This window comes from Nansenia antarctica (genome assembly GCF_963989245.1).
Source record: "Nansenia antarctica genome assembly, chromosome: 16".
Classification (NCBI taxonomy): domain Eukaryota; kingdom Metazoa; phylum Chordata; class Actinopteri; order Argentiniformes; family Microstomatidae; genus Nansenia; species Nansenia antarctica.
Window position 1 is genome coordinate 26,594,813 of NC_137686.1, and position 27,500 is coordinate 26,622,312.

The 27,500-nt window shown below is 49.5% G+C and overlaps 2 protein-coding genes across 2 annotated transcripts in view; one reads left to right on the plus strand and one right to left on the minus strand.

Annotated features, from left to right (window-relative positions):
- The first annotated feature begins 14,696 nt into the window (after window positions 1-14,696).
- prpf38b (pre-mRNA processing factor 38B) lies at window positions 14,697-22,353 on the plus strand. The gene is made up of 8 exons (XM_080547112.1): window positions 14,697-15,141; window positions 16,151-16,219; window positions 16,592-16,743; window positions 18,056-18,116; window positions 18,929-18,946; window positions 20,028-20,284; window positions 20,800-21,014; window positions 21,555-22,353. The coding sequence occupies exons 1-8, from the start codon at window positions 14,914-14,916 to the stop codon at window positions 21,752-21,754; spliced, it is 1,200 nt and encodes a 399-aa protein (XP_080403238.1). The 5' UTR covers window positions 14,697-14,913; the 3' UTR covers window positions 21,755-22,353.
- A 3,192-nt stretch (window positions 22,354-25,545) lies between these two features.
- The window catches only part of LOC308171633 (EEIG family member 2-like), a gene marked incomplete at both ends in the record, with an annotated part of 12,517 nt that continues 10,562 nt past the window's right edge, over window positions 25,546-27,500 (minus strand). The window contains 3 exons of the mRNA XM_080546509.1: window positions 25,546-25,588; window positions 26,073-26,136; window positions 27,227-27,366. Of these exons, the coding sequence (XP_080402635.1) occupies window positions 25,546-25,588; window positions 26,073-26,136; window positions 27,227-27,366 (247 nt within the window). The remainder of the gene's footprint in view (window positions 25,589-26,072; window positions 26,137-27,226; window positions 27,367-27,500) is intronic.

The following is a 27,500-nucleotide window of genomic DNA, read 5'->3' on the forward strand; positions in this document are numbered from 1 at the left end:
ACACCTGTGTGTGTGTGTATGTGTGTGTGTGTGTGTGTGTGTGTGTGTGTGTGTGTGTGTGTGTGTGTACACACCTACAGGATATACACACCTGCTTGTGAAAAAAAACATCAAAAGGATGAAAGTATTAATTCCAATTAGTTATTAGTTAGTAAATTCACCATTCTCTCCCTTCCCCTCTCCCTCCCTCCCCCTCCCCCCCCCCCCCCCCCCCCCCCCCCCCACAGTCCCCTGTACCCCAGAACGTAGCTACTCCTCACATTGGACTAGCTACAGCCAGTCAGTGCTGATGGAGTGGGGCTTCTCTGTTGGGGCCGTCAACTACACCGCTACGGCAAGCTACGAGGGGACACACCCTGCCCCTCTGCCACACCAACTACACCAACTGTGAGGTGGCTGACATGCCCTGCGGACGGACGTACTCCGTTCTCCATGGTAGCGTCCGACGGACAGTGCAGCAGCCCGCCCCAGCGAGAGCTGGGAGATCTCTGGAGGTGAGGAGAGGAGGATCATGGGAGATGTAGTTCGCTTAACTGGCGAGAGTTCACATGGTAGTGATGTGAGGTGGTAGAAGATTCTGGGACCTGTCCCCTCATCCCTGTTTTGTTCTGTCGTTCGTTCTCTCTCTCTCCCTCTCTCTCTCTCTCTCTCCCTCCCTCTCTCTCTCCCTCTCCCCCCCCTCTCTCCCTCCCTCCCTCCCTCTTCCCCCCTCTATCCCTCCCTCCCTCCCTCATCCCTCTCTCTCCCCCCTCTTTCTACCTCCCTCTCCCCTCTCCCTCTCTCCTCCCTCCCTCCTCCCTCTCTCCCCTCCCCCTCTCTCCCTCTCCCTCCCCCCCCTCTCTCCCTCTCCCCCCCCCCTCTCAGTCCCCTGCGCTCCCCAGAACGTCCACACCCTCCTGAACTGTTCGGGCGGCTGCGGTCACGTCCAATGGGACGCCAGCGCGGGGGCGGAGATCTTACGAGGTGCGGGCGGTGGGCAACGCTGGGTCACGTGACAGGATGTAGCCCTGCTGCGGAGGAGACGGAGTGCTCGCTGGAGGACCTGCTGTGCGGCTACACCTACAACGTCAGCTGTGGGTCGCCGTGGACCAGCGCTGCAACACCTCAGAGAGCCAGCGTCACACAACTGCTCACTGGTAAGAGGGGAGGGGGTGTGTGTGTGTGTGTGTGTGTGGTGTGGGATGTGGGTGGATGGGTGTGTGTGTGTGTGTGTGTGTGGAGAGCAGCGTCACACAGCTGCACACAGGTAAGAGGTAGGGCTGGGTTCAAAAAATCGATTTCCCGATTCTGAATCGATCTTCATTGAATGAGCGATTTATCGATTCATAAATCCCGAGATCGATTTTTTTTTTTTTTTTTTTGCTTGCAGCTTCAACCCGCAACGAGATCTCGCGCTACAATAATTTATCATATCTCACGCAACGAGAGGTCTCAACACTAAAATCTAAAAACATGGCGATGGCAGGGACACTCAAGTCACCACCAGGCTTAAAGTCAGATGTCTGGGTGCATTTTGGATAGCAAAATGTTGGTCAATGATGTTCATTTATGTTCCAATAAAAAGTACATTCATGTAACTGCTTTGGAGTCAAATTCTTAATGTAAACATTGATATGTTTAACAATGCTACATCATGTTATAGGGTTCCTTGAACCATTTATAGCATTAGTTCTGAGAATCTCTTTCATATTCAAGCAAAAAATGTATATTGTAACTAGATCGAATCGGAATCGAATCGAATCGAATCGAATCGTGAATCGAATCGAATTGTGAGCTGTGAATCGGAATCGAATCGTTTTGGGAAATCAGTGGCGATACCCAGCCCCTAGTAAGAGGGGAGGGGGGGGTGTATGTGTGTGTGTGTGTGTGTGTGTGTGTGTGTGTGTGTTTGTGTTTGTAGCTGTCATTTAACTCGCTCAACTGCCAAAGAATTCAGGAACACTCGTTCTTTGTGGTATTAACAATACTTTGATTGGCTACAAAATGAAGCATTATCATTTATGCATTTTTGGGATAAAAATGCATAATAATAAAGTCACCTGTGGTACTCTAGAATGCTGACAGTTTGGGTGATGTTATTCACCCACGGCATTGAATGAGTTAAAGGGACATTAACATAGATTGCTTTGGCCGTGTGCATTTTTTACAAATGTTATTTTTATGTACTGTATGTATTTCTTTTTTATAAATGTACTGTAACATGTCTTCCCCTCCCTCCTCCCTCCCTCTTCTTCTCCCTCCCTCTCTCCCTCCCTCCCTCAGCGCCCTGTCTGCCAACAACACGTGACAGCAGCGTGGACTGTGAGAGCGGAGACGTCAGCGTGTGTCCTGGGAGCCTAGCAACCTAGCCACCGCCTACACCGCTGTCGCCCCAGGTAACCCAGGTAACCCTCTATCCTCTACACTTACCTAGTGACCCAAATCAATAAATCAGAGAATATCTCTCTCTCTCTCTCCCTCTCCCCTCTTTCTCCCTCCCTCCCTCCCCTCCCTCCCTCCCTCCCTCCCTCCCTCTCTCCCTCTCTCCCTCTCTCTCTCTCTCTCTCTCTCTCTCCCTCTTTCTCTCTCTCTCTCTCTCTCTCTCTCATCTCTCTCTCTCATCTCTCTCTCTCTCTCTCTCTCTCTCTCTCTCTCTCTCTCTTTGACCAATTGATCACAATAGATTAAAATATCAAGCGTTTTATATATCAGCACAACATCCAAAGGTGACATGGAAGGAGCTAGATACAAAATGGCCGCCACTCAAATGACAACAAACCACAACAAAACACGAGACATTCTTCTCAACTGTCACTAACACTCTAGAACTCCGTATCCCAGGGTAACGGAAGCTACGCGTCTACGTGTAACACCAGCGGGTCGGTGTGTGTGTTCAGCGACCTGCTCTGCGGGCCACGCCTACGACGTCATGGTCAGGGGCCGCGGGCGACGTCTGCTCCGGAGGCTACAGCAACCCTGTCACCATGGAGACGGGTGCGTAGGGATGGGATGGGAGTAGCGACGCTACCAAAGCCTTTAGATCAGTGTTTTTGTGCAGAGCTAGAATATTCTAACAGTCGGTTATTCAAACTGGTTGGTTTATTCAAACTATCACTTATTCAAACTGTTGTTTATTCAAACGGTCACTGCTTATGAGTTCAATTCCAAGCACTTGCTAAACATCACTCATCTAACCCTCTCCTCTCCCCTCCTCTCCTCTCCTCCCTCTCCCTCCCCTCCTTTTCCTCTCCCCTCCACTCTCCTCTCCTCTCCCCTCCTCTCTCCTCTCCCCTCCCTCTCCCTCTTCCTCTCCTCTCCTCCCCTCCTCCCCTCTCCCCTCCCTCCTCTCCTCCCTCTCCCCTCCCCTCCTCTCCTCCCCTCCCCCCCTCCTCTCCTCCCCTCAGCTCCGTGCGTGCCCCAGAACGTGACGGCCCATGGTAACCCAGCGGTGGTGTCCTGGGAAATGTGTGACAGGGAGATGTATCACCTGGTCACGGCCGTGGGTCCAGACGGACACCGGGTCCAGTGCAACAGCTCAGAGGCCTCCTGCACGCTACCCAGCATGCACTGCGGCCAGACCTACAACCTCACCGTCACCTCCCTGGACGGACGTCTGCAACAACAGCCAAGCGCATCTCACCCTGCAGTCAGGTGAGCAGACGGCCCCTGTGGCCAATCACAATCCACCGTGAGCTGTGTGTGACGGGGTCAGACGTTGAATATGACGGGGAAATCAATTGACAAAGTGCAGAAAGAAGAAATATGAAATAATAATGATAATGATAACTGTTACGACCTGACTCTGGGCCCATAACAAAAATGGAGACACACAAATGGACAAACGGAATATAATTAAGAATTTAATAAAGATAAACCTAGACAAAACTGTACAATAATCCGATGGGGTGTGAAAGTCAGTAGTCAGTCGTGTAAGTAGTCGTGAAGTAGTGGATGCAATGGAAGGTATAGTATGGAGGGTATGTTTGGTGTAAACATAACCAATAATGGTGTGGTGGAGAGACAGAGAGAGAGCTAGTGGACTGAGCGTAAAAACCAGGAGACTCAGTCAGCTGCCCCTAATCCACCTGATTGGGCTCCAGCCCCGCCCACCAGGTAGCCTACCTGCATCGACAAAGGTCAACAGACAAGCCAGAGGGCCGTCACAATAATTAATACAATTATTATTATTACAATTACAATTACCGTCTCCTCCTCTAGGCCCCTGTGCTCCAGGGAACCTCCATACCAGTGGGCGGTGTAGCTCCAACTCTACGTCCGTGGCCTGGGAGAGTGGTGGGGGGGCCAGGCCTACACTGTGGTGGGCCAGACCTCCGGGGGCCACAGGGTCCTCCTGCAAACACCAGCGCCACCTACTGCAGCCTGGAGGGACTGCAGTGTGGCCAGACCTACCACGTCTCTGTGTGCTCGCTGGGAGGCAGCCTGGAGTGTACCAGCCTCGACTTCCAGACTGGTGAGTGGGGAGGGACACACACACACACACACATACACACACACACACACACACACACACACATACACACACACACACACACACACACACACGCATAAGCACACATGCACGGACGCACACACACATGCATGCACACACATACATGCACACACACACGCACACATACGCGCGCACACACACACACACACACACACACAGACACACAGACACAGACACAGACGCACACACACACACACACACACAGAGAGACACAGACACACCGTGTGCGCATACATACACACACACACGCACACAGACATACACATGCACCACACACATTTTCGCCTTCTGCTTTCAGATGGAAATGCACGCACACACACACTCACACTCACACACACCCCCCCCCCCCCTCACACACACACACACATCTTAGCCTTCTGCTTTCAGACGGACACAAGCACACCTCAATCAGGTGACACACTAATCTAAAACCCTCCATCCCCCCTCCTCCTCTGTGTTCCCCAGACCCCTGTCCCCCCCAGAACGTGAACCCCCAGATGCACTGCGCCTCTGGGATCATGCAGGTGATGTGGGACCCCATGGCCGACGCCCACTACTTCCTGGTGGAGGCGGTGTCAGCGGGGGGCGACGCCCACTCCTGCAACACCTCCGACACGCAGTGCTCCATCACCAGCCTGCCCTGCGGGGAGAGCTTCTCTGTACGCGTCAGCGCCGCCCGCGACGGCTGCCTCAGCATGCACAGCCCCACCCTCACCGTCTCCTCAGGTAAGGGGTGTGTATACGGGTCATCAAAACAAGCCAGCGTGTGTGTGTGTGTGTGTGTGTGTGTGTGGACGATGTCATGTTGAAAACCGCCGATTGATGTTGACACAGAGATAACCCCTGTGGAGTTTTCTTTCACTTTTCCACGTTCTTTGATGCTTTGATGTGGGCTTGTGGTGGCAGTGGTAGACAGTATCTTAGATGTGTGTGTGTGTGTGTGTGTGTGTGTGTTTAATGTATGTCTATGCCACTTTTATGCACTTTTATGCTATGAGTTAAGCTAGAATATCACTCATAGTTTCCCTCATCCCAAACTGTACACTCGTTTGTATCCAAAGTAGTGAATTCCACTGAGACTGTATGACATGGTCTGGTGAAAGGGGTAACAAGTTGGCAGCCGATTTAATATTTGGACTTTTATTTAGAAAAATGTGAAAACATTTCAGAGTTGTTGGAAATCAACGACACATCGCTAGTCAACTAACACAGCTTGTTTTGTGAGCCTGCTAACAATGTAAAGTAGTGTTGTAGTTAACTAGGTAGCAGTGGGGGGATTACTCACGGAATCCATTGCGTTGCAGTATTTTGGCTTGACTAGTGAGTTTGTGTTGTGATTCTCAACAACGTTGAAACGTAGTTCCGTGTTTCAAAATAAAAGTCAGACTTGTTACCCCTTTCACCAGACCGTGTCACATATCCCAATAATATATGCTATCGATCCAGTCGTATCCTAACCACCCCTCCCTCTCTCGCCCCCCCCCCAGCCCCGTGCGAGCCCCAGGGGGTGAACGGCACCCTGGACTGTGTGACCAACGCGGCCCGGGTGACGTGGGACCCGGCCGCGGGGGCGGAGAGCTACGGGGTGGTGGCGGTGGGCCTGGGCCAGGGGGACTACCTCTCCTCCTGCTCCTCCCCCAACACCACCTGCCAGGTGCCGGACCTGGCCTGCGGCGTGCTCTACGTCTTCAACGTCACCGCTAGCAACCGCCACTGCGTCAGCACGCCCAGCGCCACCTTCAACATCGAGACAGGTAACGTCAAGCAAAGTCAAGATAGGTCACCTGTGATGAGTCACAGTGGAACAGAGTGGCTCAATTGTAGGGTCACTGATTGTAACTTCATAAACTGCTTTTGTATTTGATCGATTTCTACGATCAAGGCATCAACCTAATATAAACAAGAAGGACTGAATGATTTCATTGTCTGGTACTTTGCAATGACAATAAAGTTGAATCTAATCTAAGAATGTAAGGTCGTTGATTGGATAAGAGCCTGAGGAGTATTTGAATGGGTCTTATCTTCTGCTTTTATATGTTATGAATTTCAACAGCAGCATCAACCTAATACTACCTAAACCTTAGGCTCACAGCCACTTTACTACTTGAACTATCTATTTCATTACTACTTTTACTGCTAATTGTATCCTGTCTTATTTGTCACTTGTCCTGTACTATTGTCACTTTTTAATCTTGAATTATGCCTTATTCAGCGCCCTGCGACCTGGGCAGTGTGACGGCGGTCGCCCGGTGCCACAACTCGTCGGTGGCGGTGGCGTGGGCGCCGGCGGAGAGTGGGGACGGGGACACGGTGTACATGGTGACGGCGGAGGCCAGCGACCACACCTACCTCACCTGCAGCAGCTCTAACACCACCGCCTGCGACCTGGAGGGGGCGCTGTGCGGCCTGCACTACACCGTCATCGTGTCCGTGGACTCGGACCAGTGCAACGGCCTGAGGAGCCCCCCCTACAGGCTCAGCATGGGTACTGCGCCGTCCTCACACCTCTGTCGGACGTCTATCTTAGATCTCGATTCAATGTTATTAATATTGCCTTTAAATGACTAAATGATGGAATTATTATTATTATTATGATGATTATATAAAGCACTTTGAGCTGCAACGTTTGCAGGACTATACAAATAAAGGTTATTATATTATTATTATTATTATTATTATTATTATTATTATTATTATTATTATTATATTAGACCTCTATCGGACCTCTCTAAGGCCATATTAGCATCCCCGAAAGTCCCTCTGCCCTCAACCCTCTCTCCCTCTCTCCCTCTCCCCCCCTCTCTCCCTCCCTCCCTCCCTCTCTCCCCGCCTCTCTCCCTCCCTTCTCTCTCCCCCCCTCTCTCCCCCCTCTCCCTCTCTCCCTCCCTCCCTCCCCCTCCCTCCCTCTCTCCCTCCCTGCCTCCCCCTCTCTCCCTCCCTGCCTCCCCCTCTCTCCCTCCCTCTCTCCTCCCCTTCCTCCCTCCCTCCCCCCCTCCCTCCCTCAGAGCCCTGCCCCCCCCAGGACGTGGTGGTGGCCTCCTCCTGTGAGACCCAGGGGGCGCTGGTGTCGTGGCGCCCCTCCCCCGTGGCAGAGACCTACCTCATGACCGCGACCGCGCAGGACGGGGACGTGCGGTCGTGCAACACCACCGTGAGTAACTGCAGCCTGGCGGACCTGCGCTGCGGTCACCAGTACACCGTCTCTGTCACCGCCAGCCACCAGAACTGCTCCAGTCTGGCCAGCGAGGACGTCACCTTCTACACAGGTGAGCGGGACGGACACAGGACAGAGGAGACACACGCACACACATGTATACACACACAGATAGGCACACATACATACACATGCACTCACACAAACATGCACTCACACAAACACGCACACACCATTAAATGAGTGTTTCATACTCACACACGCACACACGCACTCACACCAACACGCACACACACACACACACACACACATATGACACACACACCATTACATTAAGTGTTTCATAATCACACACACGTACACATGCACACACACACACACACACGCACACACACACACACCATACAAAACCCTGCTTTCAACCTCTGCCTCACTCCCCTCCCTCTCCTCCCCCTCCCTCTCCTCCCTCCACCTCCCTCTCCCTCTCCTCCCTCTCCTCCCTCCACCTCCCTCTCCTCCCTCTCCTCCCTCTCCTCCCTCCACCTCCCTCTCCCTCTCCTCCCTCTTCTCCCTCTCCTCCCTCCACCTCCCTCCCCTCCCTCTCCTCCCTCTCCTCCCTCCCTCCCTCTCCTCCCCCTCCCTCTCCTCCCTCTCCTCCCTCTCCTCCCCCTCCCTCTCCTCCAGCTCCCTGCCAGCCAGACGGCCTCTCCGTCTACCTCCAGTGCGCTGACCACTCTGCCGCGCTATCCTGGTCGGCCAGCGGGGGCGCTGTGGGCTACTTCGGCTGTGCCCAGATGGAGAACGGCACCATGCTGTACTGTGAGAGCCAGGACACCTCCTGCACCGTCCAGGGCCTGGAGTGTGGAGCCACGTACAACTTCTCTGTCATGGCCTCGGACGGGACCTGCAACGGCTCCTTCAGCGAGGCACAGGAGGCCGGAGCAGGTACGGTGGCTCACAGGGGTCATGTGTGTGTTAGAAGCTGGGTCACAAAACAAAACAAAAACACACAATATTCCATCAACCTCAATATCAATATCAAGTGATATCCTCCTCCTCTTTACATGAGACCTGGGGGGTATTCCATCAACGTCGCTAAAGGAAAATCCAGGCTTATTTTGATACGTTTCGCAAAAAGACTTAAAATATTTTCCTTTAGCATACATACATACAACACAATCATAGAACACAATATTTTTCGTACCCCAGCAATGTATCACCTAACTCACTATAAGGCCACTTTGCACCTTAGAATGCCTCTCTGACAGTACAGTTGTGTGTGTGTGTGTGTGTGTGTGCGCGTCTGTGTGTGCGTGTGTCTGTGTCTGTGTGTCTGTGTCTGTGTGTGTGTGTCTCTCTGTCTGTTTGTGTGTGTGTGTGTGTCTCTCTCTCTGTCTGTCTGTATGTGTGTGTCTCTCTCTCTCTGTGGGTGTGTGTGTGTGTCTGTCTGTCTGTGTGTGTGTGTGTGTGTGTGTGTCTGTGTGTATGTGTGTGTGTGTCTCTCTGTCTCTGTGTGTGTGTCTCTCTGTGTCTGTCTGTCTGTGTGTGTGTGTGTGTGTGTGTGTGTCTCTCTCTGTGTGTCTGCGTGTGTGTGTCTGTCTGTGTGTGTGTGTGTGTGTGTGTGTGTGTGTGTCCCTCCCCCAGCCCCCTGCCCTCCAGAGTACGTGCAGGTGCAGGAGATGCCCATGCAGGAGGAGGTGCAGGTGCTGCGGGCCTCCTGGTCCCAGGTGCTCTGCCCCGACGTCACCTACCTGCTGGAGATGACAGGCAGCATCCTGGGAGACGAACACGCCCTCTTCGACCTGGTCTCCTATTGGACCAGCACGCCCTTCTTCGAGATGCCCCTCCCCTGCGGCTCCGCCTACAACGTCACAGTGACGAGCAGGAACGCCGCAGGGACCAGCGACCCCTCTGTGGCCGTCAGCGGTACTACAGGTACGTCTAGAAGTCAACCTCTAGTCTAGACCCTTCTGGACACTTTTTTTGATAGTAAGCCTTAAATAGGTGAGCAATATTTACATTTACATTTTTTAGCAGACGCAAGTAAGCTAGAGTAATCTAGCTCAGGCCAGCGGCCATTGTCAGTCGTCGTGATAGAAGAAGAAAGAAAGATTTTTATTTTTTTATTTTTTAAGACACACCAGAAACAAATTAGACGTCTGCTAAATGCCTTGAATGTAAATGTAAGTTGTGTCACGACTTAACCGGAACTCGACGTAACTAGAACACTCTCCCCCCTCCCTCCTTCCCCCCCTTCCCCCTCACCAGCTCCCTGCCCTCCCCAGGGGGTAACCTACACGGGCACCAACGCCTCGGCCACCATCTCGTGGGACGCCTCCCTGTACGCCACCATGTACACGGTGTACGACACCAGCCAGGTGGTGAGGACGGCGCTGTGCAGCAGGGTGCAGCCCCCCTGCCCTGTGTGGGGCCTCGACCAGGACGACCTGGAGGTCACCGCTAGCAACACGGCGGGGGAGAGCGACCCTAGCAATGTCACCGAAGGTAGGGAGGAACGGGAGAGGAGGGGGGGAGGGCTGTGAGTCCTGTGGGAAAAACACACGACCGAATCGAACATGTACAGTATCCTACTAGAACTAGTGGCCGCCTTGTGTTTTTTTTGAACTACCTACTCTTAACACTAGAACAGCCATGGGTGGGGTCACAGTGGCCCTGTGAGTAAAAGAAAAACTATATCTTTGCACTCGATCAAATTTCAGGACCCTCCTTTCATGACCTTTCCTAGATATGTGCGTTCTACCACCCAGTATCCTTACATTTTCAAAAAATCACATCAGGATAAGCTAGTATGAAGCTATTTTGCAGTTTTTCTATAGACCCCCAAGGCAGCTCTAATAGTTGGTGAAATAGGCATGGCTGTCCTACTCGTACGACTGTCCCAGTCGTAAAGGAGCGTTGATGTTAAAACCGATGAAAACTTGTTAACTTATCGCTCTGTTCACCCAACTTTATTGGTATCTTTCTTCTTGACAGTGAGGCTAAGCGGGAGGAGGAGGAGGAGAGATGTCAGTGAAGAGGGGATGACATCAGAGACCGGTGAGTACCGAGGCGTTAGTTGTTGTACAACATAGATCATATTCATGGTACGGGATTCATGTTCATTCTCTCAACGCTACACTGAGCCATCAATAACACGGCTTTATGGGTATTTCTAAACAATACAACCGTTCACCCGTCCCTAACCCACTGTCCTATCTTCCCTCCCTCAGGTGATCTCTCTATCCCAGAAATCCTCTCCGTCACCGTCGACTCGTCCAACTCCGTGGTGGTCCGGTGGTCTCCCGTAGCGGGGGCCCAGTCCTACACCCTGGTGGTCCGGGAGCAGGAGACAGCGACGTCTATGCCTTGCCCCCCCGGGAAGAAGCACCACCACCGGGTACCGGACTTCGAGGTGACGGTGGAGGGCGGGGAGAAGGCCATCGTGAAAAACCTCAAGCCAGGCGCCAGCTACTGTGTCTTAGTGGCTGCCAGGAACTCCGGGAGAGAGGCCGGCACGAGTCCGTACTCAGAGCCCGCGTGTGGAGTCCAGTTGTGAAGGAGTCTGAACTGAAGAAGAAGAAGAAGGAGGGGAGGAGGACCCCCCCGTTCTAATGGGGGGGGGGGGCGGGTTCCACAACTAGAATGTGATTGTTAGAATGTGAATGTGAATGTAACTGTGCCAACCTGGCAACTTGTTAGAATGCTAACGCCTGGTTCCAAGACCAACACATTGGTTCCCCTGCGTTGGGGTCAAAGGTCAGTCTCGGAACCGTGGCAGAAATGTTCTGTTTACCGTTGTTCTTTAATGACTCTGGTGTGAAGGCGGTATCAGGGAGCAGTGGGTTATTGGGTTGTTGGTTCTGTGTATAGCCACTGAGGACACAACTGAATGCTTTTATTTTTGTTTTGTTATGTGAGAATCTTTTGAGGTTAGGGGTTGTTTTTGTTTACACTGTAATGGCCGAGGGGTCGAGGTGTGTGACCATTAACAAGGTTTCCGGTTCCTTCCAATTCCTTTCCTCCACCTGTGTATCATAATAGATTATTTTTGTTGTTTTTTTCCCACTTGTGAAACTTTAACGACCTATGAAGTATATCCACTCGTCATCTTTGCCGTGGGTGAAAGAAAAGCTAAACAGATTTTTGTGTCATGTCCTATCGATGTCAATATTTCCACAAGTTCTTTTTCGGTGACTTGTGTTTTATATACTTTTTTTTCTTTTTAACTGTAATCACTTCTGTATATGAGAAAGTAGTTTTTATCTGAAATTAGTAATATATCCTGTTGTTTTCTATTGTGACTATTCTACAGACCACGTGTCTATGAGCCATCATATTGACTTTTTATTTAACGAGAAAAATATTCAAAAAGTCAATCGGATAATAAAATAAAACTGATCATAAATCTACTGAAATGTCTTTCATTACCTTCAATAACCAATATAAATTTACTCATAGCGATATTGGGGCAGTTCTTATGCGCTCCGCCCTGCTGGTTGCGCGATGCAGGACAGCTGTGAAAGGAGACTGACCAGGCAATAATCAGGGTCCATTCAGACATGCAGCGACCCTGCAAATTGCATGGAATTATACATGGTCTCGACAAGGGAAATTGCCTGTGCGGATTTCCCTGGTCAGTCCCATTCACACTTACGCTGACCCTGGAAATTGCATGGAATCTACTGGGAAGGCTCGTATGTGTGAAAGGGGCTTAAGTCTATTCTCAAGGCAAATCAAGGGTTTGCGTTTAAATTCGCGTTTAAAGTGTTCCCTGCTCCACAAGTGTTCATCCCCTTCATGGATTCAGAAGGAATGGCCTTGGAAACTTTCCAATCAGCTGAATACTGAATTAAAGGTATAATTCACTATTGAGGTATAGTGAACTATTGAGGGCCAGTTTCACAGACAGGGCTTAAGCCTAATCCTGGACTAAAAAGCATCTTCAATGGAGATTTTACATTGAAAGTGTGATTTAGTCCAGGACTAAGCTTAAGCCTTGTCTGTGAAACCGGCCCTATAGAGTCTAGACTATGTTCCTTATCTTGACAGCATCCTATTGGCCATGAGGAACAGTATTCCATGGTTCCGCGTTGTTTAAATATCCATTAACAACTTCAGCTTACTTTAGCTACTACCAACATAAAAAACTATGGGAGTGATTGGGGGAACAACAAAATGTGAAGATGAAAAAATGTGGAAGTAAGTCAAATGTATTTGTATAGCACCTTTCCCAGACCAAGGGTCACAAAGTGCTTTACATATGGAGAACATAAAAAAGAAGAAACATAATAAAACATAATAAAAGAGCGAAAGCCATAGCAGGTTAAAATAGGCAAACAAGTGAAAATAAGAACAAGTAACAGACAACAAGTGTGCAACAATATCAACAGGACACAGAAAGACAGGAGGTTTTTGGGGCTATCCAAAAGCCTGTCTAGACAGTCTTTAGCTGTTTTTTTAAAAGCCTCGACCGAGACCGCTGATCTAAGATCCAAGGCCTGGGAGCCACGGTGGTTAGTTAGAGGCTATTTAAGAAACGATGATGCTCTCGCAAAACGTCTCCTGTTATCCCTCTCATCTGCTGGGTTACTGTATGTGTCCTTCCTGTTACTGACAGAAACAAGACCCAAATGGATGATGTATAGTGACAAAACGTTACTATAGTTACGCTATTCATTCCTAAGGAAAAACTGAGTAGCCTAAATGCTTCGAAATACCAGACTTGATATTAAAACAGTGTCTTCAGTCTGGCTCCTACAACAGTTACAGTTACGCAACTGCTGTCATCAGCACTCAAGTTGTAAAAGAAAATCAGGGGGGATGGTGGATTTTATCATACGGGCACAATTTTAGCATCCCCACATCATCTGTGACTTCAGCGTCAGTGACTTGGTTAAAAATGTCATTGCACGTGTGCGTGCCCCCCCCCCTCGCCCACAGTATTTTACTCAATATGCGCAAAACTAAATGTTGAAATAGCAGTAATACCACGTTCATTGATAAAATGACATAAGGGATGGAAAGGGGGGATGGCAGTTTTAGAAGGGGGATGATTTTGACTGTTTTTATTTCTGGGGGGATGCCATCCCCCCTCATCCCCCCCTCAACTCGAGTGCTGGCTGTCAGCCATTAGCAGCACCCTGCAGGGGGTAGTATGGGCGCTGAGAACACCCTCAGGGCCTTGTGTCGCTGGCTGTCCTGGCCAGCCCTGCCGCTGCACGGCATTGTGGGACGGTTCAGTACTCTACTACTCTATAGGATGGCTCTCTGCCACTGGCAGCTCAGGCAATGTTCCTGGCAATCCAGCTTAATTCGTTTTCCTGATGCAATATCTGGAATTGGATACTGAAGCAAATGTGTCTGGTGTTTTGAGGGATATAGGCCTAATGGATACTCTGGAGTGGTATAATTGTTTGACTGACTGTTTATGTGAACAAATGGGGACATAACCGGGAGGGAATTTTTTTTTTTTTACAAAAAGGCATAATATATGCCAAAGTTTGACTGGTAAAGTTACGTAGTGCATGCCATATAGGCTATACCTTTTATCTGGAACTGCAAATTAATTAAATGTTATGTTTTTCCATAACATTTTGCAATCACTTGGTGAACCATACATATAACCATGTTATAACCTGTCTCTGTCGTCACGCTGTACTTTGGTACCCAACCCCGCATTCAAAACTGATTGGACAAAACAAGGGTGCGTTCCTAAACTCGCTCCGAGAGCGTCGGAACGCACGCTGGCTTCAACGTCACAGAGCGACCGAGTGATTTGATTGGACGAGAGGCGTTCCAATGATTGCTGATCAGATGTCCAGAGCGTATTTACGAACGCAACCCCCCAAGAGGCTCTATTCCCGGTAGTTACGCATCACACCGTCTGCTGAGAAGACGAAACCCACAAGAAGAGGCCGTTCAACGTAAATCAGCTCTGAGAGCGCCGGAGCGTCCCACGTGACCCCCCTCTCGTCCAATCAAATCACTCGGTCCCTTCATGACGTCGAACCCAGTGTGCAGCTCGAGGGCTCGAGACAAGAACAAGAAGAACAACACAATCTGGCGCGCGGCGGAATCATTATAATAATAGCTTCGAATTCACGCGCATCGAATCCATCGACGTTCCATCGGCCGTTAAGCGGATGTGACGGTTTAGATTCGAACACTTTTTCAAATGGCGTCGTGATAGACTGGACGTGTGTCGCTGCTTGTGTTGAAGTTAGCTTAGCATAAGCGCGGTTTAGGCGTGGGGGGGGACCCAGACATCATCATGTCCCACAACAACGTCAACGCCGGGCATCAGCCCCAGGCCCAGGCCGTGGTCACTAAGCCCACCGCGGGGGGTAAACACGGCAACAACCTGCCTCTGTGGGGCAACGAGAAGACCATGAACCTGAACCCCATGATCCTCACCAACGTGCTGTCGTCGCCCTACTTCAAGGTGCAGCTGTACGAGCTGAAGACGTACCACGAGGTGGTGGACGAGATCTACTTCAAGGTATTAAAAATACGTTCTAAAAACGTTCCTCGTCTCTACGCTTTAGTTCACTCTGGCCGGTTTTAGCCATCTTATCTTATAAGAAGCGTGTTTTGGTCTTCCTTCCTACGTTAATGAATGTGTTCAGTGTTCAGAGCGTTTTTCGTTCACTTTCGTTCTCGACGTACTAAAACTGTTTTTTGGTGTAACGGTTCTGCTTTGTTTAGCTAGTGTAGCTACTGTGGTTTAGCTAGGCTAACCCAGCTAGTGAGCTACGGTGCTGTTATGTAAGGGTGCGTTCGTAAAATCCGCTCCGAGAGCGCCGCAGCGCACGCTGGGTTCAACGTCAAGTAATTTGATTGGACCAGAGGCGTTCCGTCAGTGCTGATCAGATTTCCAGAGCAAATTTACGAGCGCAGCCTATGGTGTTTTTTAGTCGGACGTTGCTTATACGTAGCGTCGCTAGCTATCTAGGGGTGCGTTCGTAAATTCGCTGTGAAAATCTGATCAGCGCTCGTGGAGTGCCTCTCGTCCAATCAAATTACTCGGTCGCTCTGTGACGTTGAACCCAGTGTGCGCTCCGGCACTCAGAGCGGATTTACGAACGCTCCCCTGTCTAGCTCGCTAGCCACAGCGCGCCTGAAATGCCGCCAATGTTAAATTATGGATAAAAAGTTACACATAGGACTGCATAGGTCTGTGTAATCATTGGGCCTATGACTCCCCTTTGCTTTGGAACACATACTTGATTGCTGTACTTATCTCTGCAATATAATTGCTATTTGTTGCACTTGGTTGGTACTGGTTAGACGCACAATAATTTCGTTGCATTGTCCTGTACTATGTAATGACAAAGTGAATCTAATCTAATACTGTATTTGTTATTCGATTTAATCTATTATTATTATTGTTATTATTTTACCATTATGGCTTGTCATCTTAATTCAAATAGTGGGCCTAGATCTCAGCATGTGAACATATCGGTTGCGTCCTCCTCAGCCATTTGACAGGTTCCCTGTTTCCTCAACAGGTGACTCATGTGGAGCCTTGGGAGAAAGGCAGCAGAAAGACTGCGGGACAGACTGGAATGTGCGGAGGGGTAAGTTAGAAGTACGTGCCTTTTGCCTTCCCCTCTTAACCCTCTCCCAGAGGACATGAATGTCTAGAGATGTCTGGCTGGTAGCAGCAGCGGCTGGCGGTGTCAGTACAACGTATGTATGTTGCATCACGACCAGAGACACACCATACATGTCAGTTAAGTCAGTAACCGGATCCCAACTGGTAAAGTTAGCAGACCCTTACATCACACTTACACGCCTCAACTGTTAGGAAATGCCTCTGAAACGAAAAGATAATTATCCCCCCTCTAAGTATAGGTCATTACACAGCGCTAGACTAACAGGCTAGGAGGACTGGACAGTGAAACCACACCTCTGGTCTGTGTTCAACCTCTGTTCCTTCCCTCCCTCAGGTGCGTGGAGTCGGGACCGGCGGGATCGTGTCCACCGCCTTCTGCTTGCTGTATAAACTGTTTACCCTCAAGCTGACCCGCAAACAGGTGATGGGTCTGATCACCCACTCAGACTCGCCCTACATCAGGGCCCTCGGGTTCATGTACATACGGTACGAGACTTCATTAACCAGACTACCTACCTTATGCTAGCCTGTCAGCCCAATAGAGCTCTCAGGTCTTTAGCTAGCCAGTCAGCCCAATAGAGCTCTCAGGTCTTATGCTAGCCTGTCAGCCCAATAGAGCTCTCAGGTCTTATGCTAGCCTGTCAGCCCAATAGAGCTCTCAGGTCTTCTGCTAGCCTATCAGCCCAATAGAGCTCTCAGGTCTTCTGCTAGCCTATCAGCCCAATTCAGTTGTTAAGTCTGACGTCAAACGTGACGTTTAGTAATTTCCGGGTCCAAACCAGAAATTCCCTGCCCCAGAGTACCAGTGTACTAAAGCGGTAGAATGACAGTTCAATTGTTTTTTAGACTCGGATCTATTCATACAACAAGGGACACAGCACTTTCCCGTTTTCCCCATATTTGTCAGCGTCTTTGAGCCTCGGAAAAGCGCTATATAAATATAATGAATTATTATTAATACTGAGGCATTTCGAAGACCGCCTCAGCCAACGTTGGACCCGGAAACACGTCACGACTTAACAACCGAATAAAGCTCTCAGGTCATCTGACGCTGACTTTCTCTGTGTACCACATGTACAAGAGAAGAGATTTTGTGAGGCTGCATACTCATTTTATGCACCCAGATGGTGGAATGCACTGCCAGTTTACATTAGGGATGCAACCTCAGCAAATATATTCAAGTCGAAGACTATAAACCCATCTTTTTAATATTGCCTTTAAATGACTAAATAATTAAATTATGATTTATATAATGATTGGAGCGTTTTGAGCTGCAAAGTTTGCAGGAAAAGTGCTAGCTATACAAATAAAAGTTTATTATTATTACCTGTTAACCTTTTCTGGCTTTTCCAGTTTGTTTTTCCTCAGTTATCGACCTGAAAATGCTTTACATCAGCACACCAACTGGCCATTTTACAGTAGTAGTAATATTACGTAATAGTGTGTTTGTTATGGGTTTGTTAAAGCAGGATTTTACATTGTAATCCAGTGGATATGTTGTTTTCATTATTCAATAGCAGACAGTCACACACACAAAATCGATCCCCGAATCAAGATATCTCTGTCCTGATGTTCCAATTTGCCTGTTGTATTAAATTCCCATAATTCCCACGATTCCCCTCCCACGTGAACTCAAACACAGAGAGACCCATAGGCCTGCAGCAGTGTGTCTGTGAATGTCTGTGTTTGTTTTCACCCAAGGCGGTAAAAATACGTGAATGTGGTTTATTGGGATGCTCAGTGTGTGTGCGTGTGTGTTTGTGTGTGTGTGTGTGTGTGTGTGTGTGTGTGTCCTCAGATACACTCAGCCTCCCCCGGACCTGGTGGACTGGTATGATGGGTTCCTGGATGATGAGGAGGTATGTCGCCACGGGTAATGCTTTCCTGTTTCTTTCCTCTCAGTAACCACAACAACAACAGTAGTAGTCGCATGACATGACACCTGTCCAAACCCCCCCAAAAAAACAACAACAATGTCTCCGTTCTCTTCCTCGTTGTGATGCTCATAGCTGATTTTTCACCTTTGCCTTCATTTGGCTTAATCGCGCCCCAGTCCCAGTCCTCCTCCTCCTCCTCCTCCTCCACCGCCCCTCCAAAGTCGGGTAGCTAGGTCACTCACTCACTGCCGTGCTGCTGGGTATTTTGTCAGGGTAAGTATATATGAAGTTAGAGTGAACCGTATTAGACCAGTCATCATGTTAGCTCAAGGCATGCCCTGTGTCTTTGCCCAGATGTAATCAGGACTTGTTGCACAAAACTAAAGTTGTAGAAGAAGAAAAAAAAATACATAGTGATAGTGATGCCATTACAATTTATAGCAGGGTTCCATCTCCCAGACCAACAAGATATCTGTGTTCATATGACTATATTGCAACTAAAGAAATGAATTTACTCCTACCACTGTCACTTACATACAGATAACACACACATACACACACACATACACACACACACACTTTGAACCCCGGAGAGAACCCTGTTATAGATCGTCTTCTCTGTGCATTCAAACCCCCCGCACACACAACACCCCCCCCTAATTGGCTGGCTAGTTATTTGGCTGACTGTGCAACCAGGCCTACATTCATGTTCTGATGCAATATATATTTTTAATAACCTGACCATCCTCTGACCTCCTACCCAACTGGCTAATTTCCCCTGTTCTCTTCTTTAGATGCCCCTTGTGCAGCAGGTGAATTGGAAATTGTATCTCAGCACTGTTGGGTTGCGTGTGTGAGTGCAAAGCGGCTGTTCTCTATCCATTTAGATCTGCTCTCTTGTGTGTAGCTGGTGTGCACATTACCTGAGTAGCCCACCCTCCCTCCCTCCTCCTCCTCCTCCACTCTGTGCTTACACTGTGGGCCCAGGTTCCCATGAACCAGACAGAACTAGTCGTACACTAGCTATCCTTGATTACTCGCTCCTTAAGGATGCGTCTCAATAGTCTTCATTGGCTCCTCCTCCTCCTCTCTCCCCTCTCCCTGTGTCTTCTCTCCATCACCGATGTCAGACCACTGGACAGGTGACAGCCATTTGGAACACACAGCCTCGTGACTGATCCTCGCTTCGCCTGGCCAGTTGTTTAACGTCCGTGCAGGTGGAAGGAAAGGAGACAAGAGAAGGAGATGAAGCCTCTTTAGACTATTGACACACGTTCAGGGTTCGACAGTAACGCTTGCCCGGAGCAAGTAATAAAATCGGCGGGTTTGTTTGCGCGAGCCCGACGGCGCTGCTGGTCTGGCGCCTGCGCCGTCTGTTGTTCTTCCTGCACACAGGTAAACATATCCAGGATCCAGCAGCGTCGTCCGGCTCGCGCAAACAAACCAAGCGTTACTGTCGAATCCTGGCGTTCCCTTATCACTGTCCAGGTGGGGGGGGCCTCCCAGTGTAAGCACAGACTCTTTGAGGACAGCCAGTCAGGTTAGATAGATAGACAGAGAGAGTGAGATTTTTTTCCATTTCCATACTTTTTATTTCTTGCAGTTTAGCAACCAAAGCACATTTTTTTAAGGATTTGATATTAAGCAGGATGAAAACAGAGGTGAAGGTTCGGTATTTGGTCATCACAAATTCTATTTGATTTCTAATTGAGTCGTAGAGGCAAGCACTGAAAACAAGGGCCATAGTGAAAGTTGTGCTGAAATACCAAAACAAAAAAAACAACAACAACAAATGAAACACATTGCCTTCTGTTTGAGTTTGTTTACGTCAGAACGTGTTAATAAAGCTTTGAACTACGCCCTCCCCCCCCCACCCCCACCCTCTGTTCCCAGGAGCTGGACGTGAAGGCCGGGGGAGGCTGCGTCATGACCATCGGAGAGATGCTACGCTCCTACCTCACCAAGCTGGAGTGGTTCTCCACGCTCTTCCCGCGCATCCCCGTGCCCGTGCAGAAGATGATCGACACGCACATGAAGGGCCGCCCCCGGAAGGTCGCGGTGAAGGAGGAGGCGGGGGAGGAGGAGGCGGGGGGGGTGGAGGAGGCGGCGGCGGCTGGCGGCAGGCAGCCTGAACAGAAGCGACACTCCAGGTGGGAAAATCAGATCAGGGAAGAGCTCAGGAACGCCGGCGTTCCCCACAAGTCGTCCACACTTGTGTTCCTGGTGTTCTCTCTGGTCTTTTGATAATAACATTGTATGCATCTCTTGTATGGACGGTCGGGGTCCTCTTCGTCGTTCTAGTTTTATAATAATAATAATAATAATACATTAGACTTAGCGTTTTTCTAGACACTCAAAGACGTTTTACAAACTGAAAAGATTGAGTAGTAATAATAAAAAGACACAAGAAATAAATAAAAGAAAGTATATAGGGGCCTAATTAAGGTAGTGCTGGGGACACATGGGAAGGGGAGGGGGAGAGGGTTAACTGATGAAGGCGAGCTTGAAGAGGTGGGTTTTGAGGGCCTGTTTAAATGTTGGGAGGGTGTTGGTCTGTCTGGTTGGGGAGGGCGTTCCAGAGGGACGGGGCTGCGGCTGAAAAGGCCCCATCAACCCCAGGTCCGGAGCTTAGTTTTGACCCGAGTGTGGCCTCTCTTCCTCCCAGGAGCCCCAGACGTACGCCGAGCCCCCGGAGATCCCCCCACAAACGCTCCCGCAGCGGGAGCCACCACCGGGAACGGGACCGCCGCGGCCAGAGCTTCGACAACGAGCTGGAGAGGGAGCGCGACCGCCAGAGGAAGGAGAAAGAGGGTAGGCCGGACCGCGACCGGGGGGGAGACAGGGACAGGGAGAGGGAGAGAGGCGGGGACCGGGGAGGGGGCGAGAGGGACAGGGGGGGCGGCGGGGGAGGGGGAGGGGACAGGGAGAGACGGAGGTCCCGGAGCGCCGACAGGCCCTTGGAGCGCCGGGTGGAACGGGAGGGCAGCAGGGAGCAGCGCCGGGGGGGCGAACGCAAAGACAGGGAGAAGGGCAGGGGGGAGAAGGAGAGGGACGGGGGAGGGGGAGGAGGGGCGGAGCACCACCGGAAGGACAGGGAGCACCACAAAGACAGGGCCGGCGCCGTAGACAAGGAGAGGGAGAGGTCCAAGGATAAGAGGAGCAAAGGAGGAGAGGCCGACGCCCCGAAGAGGAGCAAGGAATCGAGGGGCGGGGGGGAGGAGAAGGGAGGGGGAGGGGGGAGGCACAGGGAGGAGAGGAAGGCCTCCAAGCGGTCCAGCCGAGACGGGAGCCGGGAGAAGAAACACAAGGCGGAGAAGTCGAGCAAGAAGAGGTCCCGCAGCGGGAGCAAGAGCAAGGCGGAGCCGGGGGGAGAAGGGGGGGAGGAGAAGAAGAAGGGCAGGAAGGAGAAGGGAGAGAGGGGGGAGAGGGACGGGGCGGAGGAGAAGCAGAGGGAGAAGGCGCACAAACGCAGCCGCAGTAAAGAGAAGGGCCACCGGGGGCGGGAGCCCAGCAACGGGAAGGACCACGGGAAGCACGGAGACCGCCGGCGGAGCCAGAGCACGGAGGGGGGAGGAGAGAGGACGACGGCGGCGAGCATCAGGGCCGACGGCTCCCCCTAGCGCAGTTTTACACCTCACCTCCCCCCTCCCTCCTCCCCCACCCATCCCCTGTCTTCCTCTCCTCTCTGCTGATCTTTTTACTTTTTACTCCCCTTTTTTTTCTTTTTTTACTTGTGATCGTCGACTCTTGTCACTGGTGTTAAAATGACAAAAAAAATAGCACGACAAAACGAACCTCTCCCCCTCCCCTGGACATGTCCACTTCGGCCAACGTAACGTTGCTTTATGTAGATCTCTCTCTTTCTCTCTTTCTCTCTCTCTCTGCCTTTCTCATCATCCCTTTCTTAGACCATTGTTACTCTTCACTTGAGACCGTTGTTGAATTGAGAAAAGAGAAGGAGGAGAAAAAAATAAGGCATTTTAATTTTTTTATGGTTATCTTTGTTTTTTTTTGTTTTTTTCTCTCTCTCTCTCTCTGGAAAAGCTCCAAAATTGATTTGTACATAAACGGGTCTGAGAATGTTTTAATCCTCCAGAGCAAGCCTTGACGAAGGTGACTTTGTACCACACACTGAGCCCTGCTGACATTGTGCTGTGTTTGGGTTAATTGCTCTGTTGCATTTTGTTTTCTAATAAAAAAATACTTTTACGAAAGGTGACCATGTCGTGTCATTTGCATTGTTTTGTGGAGAGAATACCTCTAGAGCAGACAGACCCAAGTTGATACTGGAGATATTGGTGAAGGGTACCGTACGTGTGTAAACTAAAGCCTGGTACACACATAAAGATAATCTAGCCGATTTTGGCCCGATTTCCCCCCTTCCGACCAAGGACAGCAAACGCCCGATTATCGTGTTCAATATTTACAATAAAAAATTGTGTGTGGGCGAAACTGACAACTCCCAAGTCTGATTGTTTTATCTTCATGTGTAGGGTCTCAGATAAAAAAAATATTTAGAAAATCTGGTTTAAGTCTGTATTCAAGTCCATATCACAATGCCCATACAGCTCTTATGGTTTTGAGCACACAACTAAATAACCATCAATGGCAGGGGGTTTTGAGAACACTAATATCTACCAGTACGGTAGTAATGATTGCATTCGGATTCTCTACCCCTCACGTGAGCTTCCCTTCATTTAGGTGTAGTTCACTATTTAACTACTTATTTGTCAGATACTTCCCTGCCATTAAAGTAGTCTAGTGCTTGGTCTGTTCTGCCGCTGGGGCACCTGCTTGGCTAGCCTGCTGCGGGGTTATTATGGTGTGCTTGGTTGGCTGGGCTGGGTGTGTGGGGCGGCTGGGGTCCCCCGGGGGGGCGGTGTTTGGGGGCCGCTGCTGTGCGCTGGTAGGCAAACTGGTAGTAGTCGCTCTGAGTAGAGGGCTGCAAGGGAATTTTCCTGGATGCACAGTGTACAGGTTTTTTACCGTTGCCTGCTTGTATGCTCTGTCATTATGTGAAGCACATTGAATCACATCTTGTGAGAAATGCGCTATACAAATAAAACTTGATTGATTGATAGATCTAGTAGCCAAGAGAAGCTAGTTCATGGTTCAGAGTCGTTTAAATAAATGGAATCTTTTTATTTATTTATTTGACAGAACAACACATCATGTGTGTTTGTGTAATGGGATATAGACAAGGAGTACTTATATAACAGACACTGAACATTACTGTATGGGTCAGGCACTTGCATCACTGTACAGAGAAATTGTCAAAACAATAATCAACACAGTATGTGCCTGTTACAATATGAGAAATACCAACAGGAGCTACACAACGGTGGCCCAAACAGCGCAGTAAAGTCACTTAACATTTCTTCACTTCCCTTCACCAACAAGAAACGAATGAAACGCCATCATGTTTGAGTAACCAGTGAGTCATAACCTATTACTTAATAATCATAATAATCATAACTGGCAAAGTCATTGTGCAAGTCATTATTTTGATCTTCCAGGTTTGAGGTAGTAACATGGAAATACTGTCATTTCTCCCTCTTTCTGTCAAACCCACGGACCTATTCATAACACAATAACTACAGACTGGTATGGGTATGCTATCAATGTGGTTATTAAAAGTGGCAATACTCGCATTACTAACTCTGCATCATGAATAACATATTCTCCAAACATACATCAGAAATATACTCAACAATATATAATAATAATAGATATGATCATGTTTGGCTTTGCAGACATTGTATGGCATTTCCAGTGGTTAACAGAACTCTCCACGTACCAGATCTCCTTAAACGCACCTGTCCTGACCCTCTCTCGGCCTATTCTCAACTCAACAATATGAAAACATCTCTGATTCAACAGAACTCCCACATAAGTTCTCTAGGTCTATACCTATTACAGTACCAAAATAATCTTCCTGAAAAAACAACTAAAAATAAACATCTGATGGATCATCTGGTCCATGCTTTTTATCAGACGTATTCCATTGTACAACCAAAGTACAACTTTTCCAGCGAGCAGCCCAGCAGGTGCAGGAGCAGGGCCTGTTGACTGTTTTGTGTTCACACACGGCTAAGCTGTAATTAATTTTCCGCTGAGGACTTGAAACCTAAAACCCCGGGACTCTTCTTACAGTACGAGCTGCAGAACTGTTAGCAGCGTGTGGTGCCTCCTCCTCTTCTTTGGCTGCGAGCAAGGACACCTTCACCTCTCTCTCTGATGTTGACGCGCTCCTCTTTCCTCCTCCCTCGCTTTCTTTTCTCTTCTCTTCATCGCTTCATCCGTGAGCCAAGCGAGCCAGGCACCATCTGCGCTGCATCTTCTTATCCTCTTATGTAATGTTTTTGCTGTCAGAATTTCAATTAAGTTCTCCCTGTGTATCTTGTGTCTCCTCGCGGCTTAACAGCCCGGCGGTTACATGTCGGGTACGGTATCACTTTCCCTTTTGTTCTTGTGAGAGAACTTGGGACACCCCCGTAGCCGGCTGACATACTGTGTCCTGTGTGTTCAGTTCTGTGTTTTTTATTTATTGTGGTCATAATAATAAGGAAATGAAACCAGCTCATCACCTTAATATTCAGAAAACTTCCTCTTCTGTCAGTTGACACAGTGACTGTGTGTGGGGGTGGGTGTGGGTGTCTGCGCGTGTGTGCGTGTGTGTGTGTGTGTGTGGGGGTGTGTGTGGGGGTGGGTGTGGGTGTCTGCGCGTGTGTGTGTGGGTGTGTGTGTGGGTGTGGGTGTCTGCGCGTGTGTGTGTGTATGTGTATGTGTATGTGTCTGTGTGTGTATGTGTATGTGTGCGTGTGCGTGTGTGTGTGTGTCTAATAGCACTCGTTCATTTTACACAGTGAACATATTAAGCAGCAGTGAACCCTAACCCCAACAACAAACAAACAAAGATAGAAACTCGAAACCCTTGACCTATATGCAAGGGACTTCTAACATAAAACAATGTTTGCTTTACACCAAAGGAGCCTTCATCGACCACAGTGACTCTCCGATATCGGTCGGAAAGTACATTACTGTTCCACATCTCTGAAGTGCAACAGCACACACCTAAGTCAATAGACCTATATCTCCTCTTTAAATACCCAATCGTTATGCCATTGTGGCCTGTGAAGTCCCCTCCATCGACACTAGGGGGAGCAGTGGTGTCACACAGGTTCAGTTCCTCAGGGATCGCACCGATTGCACTTAGGACAAATGTTTCTCCTAGGGGGGGGGGGGGGGGGGGGGGGCAGAGGTGAGACAACTGCTGCTGCCACCTCCAGCCCCACCTCCATCCCGTCCACAGCCTCCTCCTCTTCCTGTCAGACCTCCGGGGTGTTGTGGCACCTTATCTCTGACGTCCGTCCTCCACCCCTCACACACCCCCCCCCCAACGTCCCGGAGCCTAGTGCTTGATCACCACCTGCTCGTAGGTCCCAACCCCGACCCTGAAAGAGAACACCGCAGACATGTGTTTAACAGTTTGATGACACGCCAAAAAATGTACACCTATCAACTCAAAATGGGGCTCCCTCACTAGCGAAAGGTTTGTGGGTTTCACAACAACAAACCCATTGTTTTAGGCATTTCTACACTTTAACTGGTTTTAAGGGAACACACCTAGGTTAACACATTCCTAAATTCCTAAATTCCTTTGAAAGTTTAAATAAGTTTGAGAGACATTAAAAAAAACACTGACAGCGTTTCACAACAAATACCGTACTTTCCTTTTTCGGATTAAACGTTTAGGTCTAGCAACTCTGTCACAGGTTTTACAATTCAAAAATCCATTTGACTCTCAACCAGTACACGTATTCACTTAATACTGACTGAGGGGTCGTCATGGCTGGGAAATGGCTGCTGTTGTGTTCTTGTAGAGCTTATTGAGCTCATGACGTGTGGCGTAACGATCACACACACACACACACCCACCTGGTGTACTGGCTTCCCAGCGCCGTGCTTCCACCAGGCCCGACGAACAGACTGAGCCCCCCCTCTGTGGGGATCACACACACACACAGACACACAGACACAGAGAGAGAGAGACACACAAACAGAGACAATGAAGTTAGTGGTGTCAATCAACGTCAAGGTCGTGCTTGCACGCAAAATGGCTCGTGGTGGGTTGCTAGGCGATCTAAAAATACAGTGTGTGAGTATTGACGAGAGCTTTCTTCTCTGTGGGCGGTGAGCAGACAAGAAGCTACTGTTTATAGGCCAAATGATTATTATTATCTAGACACGACTGCTATATATTCCTGGCCTAGTGTCCACATATAACATATACAATATAGGTTATTGAGAATTGTATGGCTGACGATATCTGGTTGGTTATCACCTTAAAACAAATGGTTTGATTGGTTGGGAAATAACTGGTCAATCATTTCTGGTCATATTTCACTACCGACTGGTTGCACACCTCAACCCTAACCTGGTTGATGAGGAGGGGAGTCACTTTATCCTGTCCCCTCCAGAGAAGTGTGTGTGTGTGTGTGTGTGTGTGTGTGTGTGTGTGAAGGACACTACAGCCCCGCCTGTCACAGCTGTGAAGGCCTGCTGAGACCCCCCTCTGTGAGGCTAAACACCTCTCTCCTAGAACGGAACTCTCCCTCCCTCTTGTCCTCCTTTCTCTCTTGTCTCAAACCATCAAATCCCCTCCAGCACTTTCTTCCTCCTCGTCTCCATGGAAACAGCCTTCCCCCCCCCCCTCCCCCATTCGCTAGAGATTGACTACCTCTGTTTGTAGTACACCTGAGCTGAAATCTAGAGGCTGTACCCCCCTAAACCTTGACAGTACGTCCCCCCCCCACCTCTAAGACGCTAGCCGTCCGAGCTAAACCTAGAGTTCGACTGTGGCTGCTACCTCTTTGTAGTAAATCTGAGCTGAAGTCTAGGGGGCTGTACCCCCTAAACTTTGACAGTAGTACGCTAGCCATCCGAGCCGAAGCCCTAGTGCCTCCCTGAGGCCTAGCGTAGTGTAGCGTAACATATTGTAGCGTAGCATAGTGTAGCGTAACGTATTGTAGCGTAGAATAGTGTAGAATAGTGTAGTGTAGCATAGTGTAGGATAGTGTAGCGTAGCGTACCCTCCGCACTGGAGTCCAGCTGGCCGTGGCTGAAGTCCTGGCTCTGCAGGATCTTCTCTATGATGTCGTCGGCGTCCACCCGCGTGGCGTCCACCCTCTTCAGCTGACACTCCACAGAGTCCTGCTGCTTCATGGGGTGTCTGGGGGGAGGGAGGAGGGGACCAGGGCAGGGGGTGAGGACCAGGAGAGGGGGGTGAACATTCGCCTTCTGGCTAACATTGGGGTGCATTTGCAGAAACCCCAAAAAAACGTGCTGTTGAAAGAGCGGACCTGG

Excerpts from the sequence above, each read along its gene's own strand:
- prpf38b (XM_080547112.1), top strand. The coding sequence starts at position 14,914 with ATGTCCCACAACAACGTCAACGCCGGGCATCAGCCCCAGGCCCAGGCC. Across the intron at positions 16,220-16,591 it reads AGACTGGAATGTGCGGAGGG|GTGCGTGGAGTCGGGACCGG; the intron begins GTAAGTTAGAAG and ends TCCCTCCCTCAG. Across the intron at positions 20,285-20,799 it reads GAACAGAAGCGACACTCCAG|GAGCCCCAGACGTACGCCGA; the intron begins GTGGGAAAATCA and ends TCTTCCTCCCAG.